The 10,988-nt window shown below is 47.0% G+C and overlaps 1 protein-coding gene across 2 annotated transcripts in view; it reads right to left on the bottom strand.

The window, feature by feature from the left end:
• Positions 1-3,370, bottom strand: part of UPRT (uracil phosphoribosyltransferase homolog) — a 34,827-nt gene extending 31,457 nt beyond the window's left edge. The window contains exon 1 of one of the 2 annotated variants that reach the window (XM_069063114.1): positions 2,805-3,370. In XM_069063114.1, the coding sequence (XP_068919215.1) occupies positions 2,805-3,106 (302 nt within the window). In that variant the 5' untranslated portion in view covers positions 3,107-3,370. The remainder of the gene's footprint in view (positions 1-2,804) is intronic. The other variant, XM_069063113.1, reaches the window with a different exon arrangement.
• Positions 3,371-10,988: the final 7,618 nt, after the last annotated feature.

Here is a 10,988-nt window from a genome sequence, read left to right as displayed (position 1 = left end):
CTACTACTACTACTACTACTACTACTACTACTACTACTACTACTACTGCCGCCACCATCACTAAGGGAAAGGCACTGTGTTAAGCACTTTACGAATATTATCTCATTTGATCTTTACAACAACTCTGGGAGGGAGGTCCTACTTTTTCCCCCATTTTACAACTGAGTAAACTGAGGCCCATAGAAGAAAAGTAACTTATTCAGGGTCACACAGCTAGAACGTGTCTGAGGGCACTTTTGAACTCAGGTCTTACCAGTGATGGCTTGTGAGCTATGGTTCTAGGAGTGTGGACCCCCAAGATACCTTGAACCTGTGGTAGTTGCTCCCCAGGGTCCCTAACCTGTGAGTGGGAATTAGGGGAGGTACCTTAAAGAGGAAGCTATTCTGGGGGTTCAGCTGGAATACATGGTAGGTGCCTCATCCATTTACAGGGACCCACTGGATCTCTCCAGTCTTGTTGGAAGTCTTGGTGCCTAGTGTAGGAGGAAAACTTTGGAGGAAAACTCAGTAACTTTGCTTGGATTTCAGTCTTTAACCAGTAAGTTTTTTTGACATTTCCCTTACAAGTCCGACCAATGCTGAGAATTTTGACACAGTCAAATGCCTTAAGTTCTGCCATCTGATGTTACTGTGTCAGTTATGAGCATGGCAGCTGATGTAAGCATCTACAATGTGCCTAGACCACAACAGCCCTCCAAGGTGCTTATGGACTCAGTCTGAAGGCCTAGCAATTGTTTAATCCATCTCAAGTGCTTGATCCCTCTTTGGGAGTCCCACATGTCTGGGGTTCTTCTTCAGAGGCAACAGAGTGCTGGGCTTAGTCACAAAGCTGTTTTTTTAGTCTGACTCTTTGTGGTCCCACTTGGAGTTTTCTTGGCAAAGATACTAGAATAGTTTGCCCTTTTCTTCTGCAGTTCATTTTGCACATGAGGAATCTGAGGCAAGCTGGGTGAAGTGACTTGTCCAGGGTCACACAACTAGGAAGTGTCTGAGACTGGATTTGAACTCAGGAAGTTAAGTATTCCTGACTCCAGGGCCAGCACTCTATCCACTGAGCCACCTACTTGCTCCAGAGTCAGGAAAATTTGAGTTCAAATCCAACCTCACATGGTTGTTAGCTGTGTAACCCTGGGCAAATCACTTAAACTGCTGATTGCCTCAGTTTTCCCAACCGTAAAATAGGGATAATAATAGCACCTACCTTCCAGGGTTATTGTGACAATCAAGAGATTTGTAAAAGTGCTTAGTACAGTGCCTGGCACATAGTAAACCTATATACATGCTTATTACCCTGCCTTTTTTTTTTTAGGGCAATTGGGGTTGAGTGACTTGCCCAAGGTCACACAGCTAGTTTTTGTGTTAAGTGTCTGAGACTGGATTTGAACTCAGGTCCTCCTGACTCCAGGGCCAGTGCTCCCTGTGCCACCTAGCTACTCACCACTCACCCCTCCCCCACCCCCACCTTCTTCTTAAGCTATCCTGCTGGTTCTAGGCAAGGGGTGAATTTGAATTTCCATTTGGAGAAAGGAAGAAGTGATAAGCTGGGTTGTACCTTTGTAGCTGTCTCCCCAACCCCATCCCTCTGTTTTTGATACTCTCAGGAAGTCTATCCTCAGCCAAGTTTTCTTTCTGCCTTTTCCAAGGCAAACAGAACACACCCTTTCTAAGCAGCAAGTGAGTCAAACTTGGACATTCTTCACAAGCTCCCATTTCAGACCAAAGTCTGAAAGAGGTGGCCTCTTTAGACCTCCCTGTCGTTATTACTTGAGGTTCAGTTACATCAGGTAAACTGGAGGAAGTTCATTGGCTAGGGATCACACACTTGCAGTATACTGACAAAAGCAACAAAATGGTTATAAATACACCCCGAAAGGCTGCCTTCGGCCAGTTTATACTTATTAGTTAACTGCAAGAATAGCCCGCTGATAAAGGTGGATGGGGGATAGGTGAACCTTCTTCACCTACCTGGCTAGGTCTAAAGATGTTATCGGATGGAAATATGCAGTGCTTAAAAATTTAAGACCAACCCCTCCAAAGTAAAAGGGTCTTGTTGTATCTGTGTGTTTGGGCCTAGTTCGTGGCCCAACAGTATAACAAGGGGACACTGCCACTTGAGGGTCAGCTAAAAAGGCTTAAAACTCTTTTCTGTTCAAGTTTACAAACATCTTTCAAGTCTTAAGTTAACAGACAAGGAGGCTTTGATCCTGTTGGTCTGGGGAATGAGGGACTTTCTCTAGGCCCAACTTGGTTCCAGGAACTGGATATATTGTAGATGTTTGAGTTTGGGATAAAATTACAGTAAAGCAATCCCAAGCAAGGGATTGAGGATGACCAGCCCCCATGTGACATTGGCTCTCTAGGGAGGGTTCGCAGTGGCTGCAGTCATAATGAGGAACAACTTCCTCCAGGAGTTACTTTTTTTCCAGTGAAAGACAAAAGCCAACTAGTATCTCTTCCACTGGTCTATCAGCATTACTAGTGAAAGTCCTCTCTAACTTTATTCCAGAAAGAATGGACTGCCCCGAATGGGGGAAGATTTGGGCTGAGGGGGGTAAGGCTGTGCCACATGGCTCCCTGGGCATTCAGAGAGGCACGTTAGGGAAACTGACTCGTCTCTCAGGAGAGCGCAGAGCGCGAAGCTGGAGGGGGCAACAAGGCTTCGGTCCTTAACTAAAAAGCCGGCCATCTGGGGGGCCAGGCGCCGTCCCCATCTCAACTCTGGGCGGAGGCGACTCTGGGTCTATGGCCTCCCCCTTCTGGGGTGCTCACCTACCCCCCCCCCCCCCCCTCCGCCCAGGACTCACTTGTCCCGGATGATGGTCTGGAGCTCCCGGATCTGGTCGTTCATGGGTAGCAGTTTGAGCTGCGGGCCCAGCTGGCAGGAGAAGAGGTCTTCGGGCTCGCGATCCTCCGGCTGGGGGCCCTCGGTACTGTCCCCCGCCGGCCCAGTCACGGCGCCATTGGAGGCAGGCAGCTTGGCCGGGTCTCCCACCTGGTCCTGCCCCAGCCCCCCACCTTCTGCCGGCTCGGGACACGGGGAGGCGGTGGCCGAGAGCTGCTGGTTATGACAGGGCATGGCATCAGGCTGCCGGAGCTCCTTGGCCATACAACGGGGGCCGGCCGCCCCTATGCTGCGAGAGCCCAGAGGCACTGGAGGGGCAGGCGACTAGCAGAGGCAGCACGCACCGAGCTGACCCAAGGTCCCCTTCCTTCCGCCTCCTAGTCGGCAGGCCGGCCCAGCCCTGCCCTGCCCTGCCCAACTCTGCCCAGCCCAGCCCGGCCCCAGCGAGCTTCAGAGCTTCAGGCCGGCTGTCTCCAGCACTCCCTCCCCCTCCCCTTCCCAGTGCCCCCTCACCTCCAGCCGGAGCCCCACCCAGCTCCCCTAGGCCCCTTCAGCTCAGTGGCCTCTGGCTCAGTCCGCTCCGCCCATAAGCTTGTGCCATTGGTTCCTGGACCCGCCACTCCTGCCCTCCTTTTGTTAACTCCTTCTTTGGTTTGGCGCTGACACCAGCACGTGGGGGACTGGGGGACAGACAACTTTACTCTTCTCCACCTCCTTGGAGTCATCCCTAAGGCCTCCCAGGACTTGCACCCTCATCTTTGGAGGGTGGTGTTGGAGCTGGAAGAAGCCCTAGACTTAATGTAAGGTCCAGCCTCTTCATTTTCCTGAGGGAGAACTTGCCGGGCATAGAGAGCAAGGTGACTGGACTTCCCACCTTTGCCACAAGTAAGTCTCAGTTTCCTTTTCTGTAAAATAAGAATTTGGGCGAGACCAGTAGTTCTAGCAGCTAGAGATCACGATAGATAAAGCACTGCGACTTGGAGTAAGGAAGGCCTGAGTTTGAATTCTGCCTCAAAAGCTAGCTGAGGCACCCTGGGCACTTACCCTGTCTACCTTAGTTTCCCCAGACTGAAAGGGGAATAATGCTAATAATGCCAGCCTCCCAGTGTCGTTGTGAGGAGCAAATGGGATAGTATCTGTAAAGAACATTTTACAAACCTTAAAGCCCAATCAATAGAAAGGTTAGCTAGTGATGATGATGATGCTAGCTACTATGTGCCAGTCACTGTGTTACAATTACAAAGTAACTGCATGTTACAATTATTATCTCATTTGATCTTTACATCAACCCTGGGAGGTAGGTGCTATTATTATCCCCACTTTACAGATGAGGAAACTGAGGCAAACAGAGCTTAAGTATCTTGTCACACAGCTAGAAAGGCTCTCGGGCTGGATTGGAATCGGGGTCTTTCTTCCTGACTCTAGGTCTAGCATTCTTATCCACTGAACCACCTAGCTGTCTTTAAGGTTAAAGAAACTCAACAAGTATTATAGACCTTGGCTTTCTCTGGATCTCCCCAGATCTCCTCCCCACTTCATACTCTGGGATATAGAATTGGACCCTTCCTCTTTATACAGAAATGCCTTCAGTTAGCAGAGCAGGGTGTAGTGTACTCATGCCTACCAAGTCTGAAGGGCTCAGCTCCATATGGCCAAACCTTTTTTATGTCGTTAGATGACCAGGATATCAGATGGATAGCAGCTTGGGACTACCAAGAAATCCTGTCGCCAAGGGTGCTTGTCAGAGACAATTTCCTTGCCCCTTCCAGAAACAACCAGCCTGTCTTACATGACAGAGGTGCAGACCCTGATCCTGTAACCCTGCCTGGCATGTGCTAGAACCAGCTCAAAGAGGTTCCTAGGAAAACTGATTGTTAAATTTTCAGTGTTAGGATTTACACCTCCAGAATACACAAAAGCTACAAATTGAGACTTGATTTATTGTTCTGTCAATTGTCTAGACTTAAGAAAGTGGAAGAGAAAATGTTAATGATGCAGATTAAATTTAAGTGTGCCCTGAATGGTTTTTTTCAGAGACCCTATTGTTAAACATTTACCAACACATCCCTCCATAATCCCCCCTGCCAAGTTCCTGGAAGGCTGGGACTGTCCTGCTTCCCCCACCCTCCCAACCCCTCACCGCCATGCTTAGCCCTTCACAAAGGCTTTTTCCCATGACTGCTAGCTTCTCACTTGGATGCTGTTTCCGGTTTCCTATTGGGGCTCTCTGGAGAGCAACTCTTCCTTTGGTCTGTAGCTGCTGCTCTGTGTGCTAGCTGGCCTGGCAGATATATGGGAATGGCTCTGTCTTATCTGCACTTTCAGTTTAAAGCTCTCTTGATAATCTTTGCAATAGTGCAAGCAAATCGATTTCTTGCCAGCTCTTCTCAGCTATACCCTATTCCTGGCCAAGATCCCATCTTTGCTTTTTTATTCAGGGTGGTGTGCTGGGGTGTCAAATTTGACCACATTCAAATGTAACTGGGAAATGTTTAACAAAACAAATACAAGTATAATATAAACTAGATAATGTTCATTTGTGGTTTTTCTGAGTCAAATCTGCATGCAGCCAAAGGCAGGGATCACTTTCTTTTTGTTTGTCGAGGCCAGAGCCAGGAAGACCAGAGTTGAAATCCTGACTGACATTCCTCATCTATAAAATGGGGATAATAACCCCTCCAAGTTCACAGGGTTTCTGTGAAGAGCAAATGAGATAATATATAGCAAGTGCTTTTCGAACTTTGAAGTATTATGTATACAGTAGCTATTATCATTGGGTAGCTAGGTGATTCAGTGGATAGAATTCAGGGCCTCAGACTCTTCTTCCTTTGTTCAAATGTGGTCTCAGACAGTTTACTAGTTGTGTGACCCTGGACAAGTCTCTTAACATTTTGGGGGGCATTTTTGGAGGGTTAAGTGACTTGCCCAAGGTCACATGGCTAGTTTGTTGTTTTTTTTTTTTTTTTAAGCAATCGGGGTTAAGTAACTTGCTGAAGGTTACACGGCCAGTTATTTCTGGGTGTGGTGCTAAGTATCTGAGACCATATTCAATCCCCAGGTCATCCTGACACTGGAGCCGGTGCTCTTACTCGCTGTGCTACCTGGCCACCCCAACACAGCTAGTTTGTGTGTGTGTGTGTTAAGTGACTGAGTCTGGATTTGAACTCAGGTCTTCATGACTCCAGAGCCGGTGCTCTATTCACTGTGCCACCTAGCCGCCCTCTTCTCTTAACATTTCTTAGCCTCAATTTCCTCATTTTGCAAAATGAGCTGGAGAAGGAAATGGCAAACCACTCCAGTATCTTTGCCAAGAGGACCCCAAATGGGATCACCAAGAGTCAGACCTGACTGAACATCATTATCATTCTGATTTTTTTTGGTGGTTGGCAATAGGAAGCCCCTGAATTTTCTGAGCAGGAGTGACATGCCCAAATCTGTGCATGAAAGCACTCACGCTGGCATGGCTGTCAAGGACAGATTGGTAAAGGGAGAGAGTGGAGAGCAGAATCCCTAAAAGGTGGCTATTGCAACAGCCCAAATGAAGTTAAATTCTTTCTCTTCTCTAGGGGAGGAGGATGTTGTGCCTGGTAGCTACCTCCCCAAGTTAGTGCTGACCCTCCAGAGATGAACACTGCTAAGTCTCCTCCTGAAGAAGCCAGCTGCCATGGCCCTGATTGGCTAGCACAAAAGGGAGCCTAGGACTCTAATCCCCCTCAGTCCCAAGAGGCTGAATGTGCAGCATCTCTTTCCCATCCTTCTTTCTCTTCCCCCATCCCCAAGCAAAAAAAGCATTGCCAACGCTCTCAGGGTTTTCAGGGGTTTTCAGGCTGCACCTGCTGGCTTGAAGTGGGCAGAAGAAATGGAGTGGCTACTTGGCCCATAATGCTCTGAGGAAAGTGGCAGCAAGATAGTCTTGTCTCATTAGCACCAAGCTAAATGCAGCCATGATTTGAAAATGGTCTCATTGTAAGACTTCCCAGGACTTTGACTGTGCTACATTCATTCTTCTTGAGTGTCTAATCAGACAAATGGCCTTATTTTCTCAATAACCCTATGCAGAAACTGAAGCAATTCTTCTTGCCCTAGGGATCTCAGAGGGAGGAAGTAGGCCACACTCCCTCCTGTCCACCGTACAGGTGTGCTCCTCCACACCCGCTTGGGTTTCAGGAAGCTAAATCTGCCCAAGTGCCCACATTGCTTTTGTCATTTGATCCACTGTACAGAGAGTACCCTGGCAGGGTGACCAAAGGTCTCAGGGGAAATATGGATCACGGAAATCCAAAAAGATAATTCCAACCCAGGATGATGGTCAGCAACTGAGTGTCACAATAGAGAGGTTGGATCAGGGTGGGGAATGTGCAGCCCTTTGACTGAATCTTCATTCAAATGGTCAAAATGTGGCCTTGAGGCCTCAGGTTCCCCTCCCCTGGGCTGGATTTTTGTGTCCTGTCCTACTTTTATTGAGGTTCATGGAAGGCAAGACTTGGAAAGAATCTTAGAAACTGTCAACTGGAGAAGTTAAAAACCTTTTCAAGGTCACACAGGGTCCTTTAACTCTGATTCCAGAGGTCTTTAATTTTTGGAGGGGGGGAGGCGTGGACCACTTCTCAGAAGAATAGATATTAAAATTTTATTTCTTGGCTAAATTTCAGTTAAATATAAGTGCCAAAGATTTAAGATATTTTTTTCCCTCTAAGTTCCAAGACCCCATGAAATCTACACATAGACCCTTCTAGGTTAAGAACCTCTGCTCTAGGGGCAGCTAGGTGGCACAGTGAATAGAGCACTGGCCTGGGAGTCAGGAGGACCTGAGTTCAAATATGACCTCAGACACTTGACACTATCTGTGTGACCCTGGACAAGTCATTTAACCCCAATTGCCTTGCCTTCCCCCCTTCAAAAATAAAAAAAAGAACCTCTGCTCTACACTATGCTGACCATATGAGTGGACCAAAAGAGAGGAATTCAAAGGAGGAAGGGAGTACAACAAAAGGTCCTGTTGACTGAATACCTCATCTTCCCTGCACTCTCATTTTAGGTGCTCCAGCTCTGCTGGGAGAAGCACCAAACTGTCTTAATTTGTGGGAGGGAGACACTTATCAGAAGCCTAGAACTTCCACTGAGAGGTATCCTTGTGCCCATAGGATGGGAAAAGTAGCAGAGGAAGGCCTCTAGTGTGTGGGTTGTGTCCTGTCTTCTGTGGAGCAAGAGAGGCCCTGGCTGCATCAGGGTGCTGCCACCCTAGCATTCCGAGGTAAGGAAGAAAAAGGCATCTCTACTGAGGTCTTCCTCCAGTATCATTGTCAGTACCAAAGCCTGTCAGGAGGCACCAGCTTGGGCAGGTCCTACAAAGCCAGACAGGTCTCTGAGTATGGGCCCAGTATGTGTGATGTCCAAGAAGAAGCATAATGATGAAAAAAGGCTCCCTGAGAACCAGAGTGCTGCCTTGTTCTGGACAAAACCCTTCTCTCTGTCTTTGTTGGAAACTTCCATATCATGTGTCCAATTGCTGCTGCTTTTTTGGGGGGGTATCCAGATGTATTATTTTAATAAATAAACCAATGTCAGGGCTCTGCTTTCTGAATTATAGATACAGTAAAGGAAAACTTTTAAGTCAGAGGTTACTAAGCTGAGGTTCATAGTTTTGGGTCTGTTTTTTGTTTTTTAATATTTTTCCAACTATATTTCAGTAGAATTGATTTCCTTTACAACATTTTGTATTTTATCTTGTGCATTTAAGGACAGTGTTCTGAGAAGGGGTCCATGATACAAAAAAAGTAAGAACCCTTGCTGTGGTCCCAAACACGAATGTTGCTGGTAGTCCTAGAGTGAATACATGTCCCGTGTGCATATCATATAGTAACCTGAAAAACTCAAAAGCCAGAGGAGAAATAATCTGCCATACCCAGCTGAGCCCAAGCTGTGGTAGGTCCCAGAAGCAGGAGACTCAGGGACAGCTAGGCAACTGATTGGCAATTTATATTTCCTATGGGCCAGGGTATCGTGTTAAGTACTAGACCCTTAGAGAGCTTACATTCTTTTTTAATTTTGCTCGAGGCAGTTGGGGTTAATTAACTTGCCCAGGATCATACAGTTAGTAAGTGTCTGAGGTCAAATTTGAACTAGGATCCTCCTGACTCCAGAACCCAAGCTCTATCCACTGTGCCACCTAGCGACCCTGAGAGCTTACATTCTAATGGGAGAGCCAACATGTTAATAGATATGTCCAAGATATACTGCATGGAGAAAGCAGAGGGAAGGGAACCTCATAGGGGAAGGTAATAGCAATTAGGGGGCCCAGGACAGGTCTCTAGTAGAAGATGGAATTTGAGCTGAGTCTGTAGGGAAGCATAGAAGATAGCCAATGCAAAAGCATGGAAGCAGGAGGAGATGGAATGTGGTGTGCAAAAAGAATGATGCAGACGAAGCCTGGAAAGGTAGGAAAGGGTCAATCAGACAACTTTATATTCTATGGGGTAAGGGAGAGGGTAATAGCTAGGTGGCATAGTGGATAGAGCATTGAGCCTGGAGTCAGGAAAACCCAAGTTCAAATCCAGCCTGAGACATACAAGGTATGTGACTTTGCATGAATCACTTAACCTCTGCCTCAGTTTCCCCATCTGTAAAATGGGGATGATAACACCAACCTTGCAGGGTTGTTGTGAAGCTCAAATGAGATAGTGTTTGTAAAGTAGTTAGGATGTGGTAGGTATTCAATAAATGCTTCCTTCCTTCCTTCATTCCTACTATGGAGCCATTAAACTTTATTGAAGAAGGGTTTAAGATGGTCATAACTAACTATGCTTTAGAAAAACCAACTTGGCAGCTGAATGGAGAATAGGGAGACTTGACACAGCAGACCAATTAGAAGCCTGTTGCAGTAGAATAGGTAAGGGGCAATAAGGTGGTGGCTGAGTAAGTATAAGAGAGAGGGACATAGACAGATGTGAAGGTAGAAATGACAGGAACCGGCTCGGTTATGAGCATGGGGCGGGGGGAGCGCAGCCCGAGTGCCAGTGAGGAGTGGAGAATGACACCGAGCTTGAGCCTGGGAATCTGAAAGGATGATGGCACCCTTGACACTAATAGAGCGGTTCAGAAGTGGGGGAGCACAGATGATGAGCTTGACTTTGGACATGTTGAGTTCTCAGTGTCCAAAAGGCATTTGGTGACGTGAAACTAGAGTTCCAAAGATTCTCTGCTTTACTTCATTTAATAAGTCGGAGATAAGGTCATCTCTGGCTCCAAGGACCCTCAATCTTGCCTGATTCATTAAGTTAGACATCTGAATTTTCTTCGGCTGCTCAATTTTTCTCCTTATAATATTTTATTATCTTCAGTCTCTGTTTGCACAAGACGACCTTTCTCAATGTTGAACTCTCCTGCCTTCGTATATATTTCTCCTGCCTTCTCATTTGCTTCTTGTTCAACAAAAGCCATCTTGCACTCTGCCTTTAGACGTCGGCATCACTGAGGGCCTTGGTGACAGCAATGACTTGCACTGCCCTTAGGTCTCCGACAAAGACAGACAGTTACTTGCTTTCCTTTCCCTGTTTGATTTTCTCCCTAGTGCCTGCTTATCTTGGACACCAGAAATGGGGGAAGCAAGCAGAAACTCCTGAGAAAGAACCCAATCCCTACCTAGACATCTGGTGACCTTTTGCCTTTTGTTTCCAATTCTGTGGAGGTGATGGGAACCCAGATGTCCCACCGCTCAACTAGGAAGAAGGAAGAAAGTCTGACCAAGTTGGTGGAAGGGGGGCAGTCTCTTACTGTCTCGGCTCTGCCTTTATTATCTTTATGACTGGGAATAAGTCATTTCACTTCAATTATCCTGTGTATGACTGTCACTGACCTAGGCATTCATGCTCACACACATACACGCACACGCACACATGCACACACACATATACCCACATACTCACAGGAAATCACCACACTTATGCTCGTGCACACTTCTATATGTTTGCAGTTACTCATGCAGTATGCACACTTACATTCACTAGTACACACTCCCGATGTGTCCATGCACGTTCATGCAGGCTTCTCCATGGTCACACACACTCCACAAACATCTGCACATTCGTGCACTCTCCAGCATGTGCTCATATATACTTACTCTTCCACACACTTGCACACCCTCACA

The sequence above is a fragment of the Petaurus breviceps genome, unplaced genomic scaffold (genome assembly GCF_028583685.1).
Source record: "Petaurus breviceps papuanus isolate PSGF00001 unplaced genomic scaffold, PetGlider_PUasm1.0 90535, whole genome shotgun sequence".
Classification (NCBI taxonomy): domain Eukaryota; kingdom Metazoa; phylum Chordata; class Mammalia; order Diprotodontia; family Petauridae; genus Petaurus; species Petaurus breviceps.
This window is presented reverse-complemented; position numbering and strand designations above follow the sequence as displayed.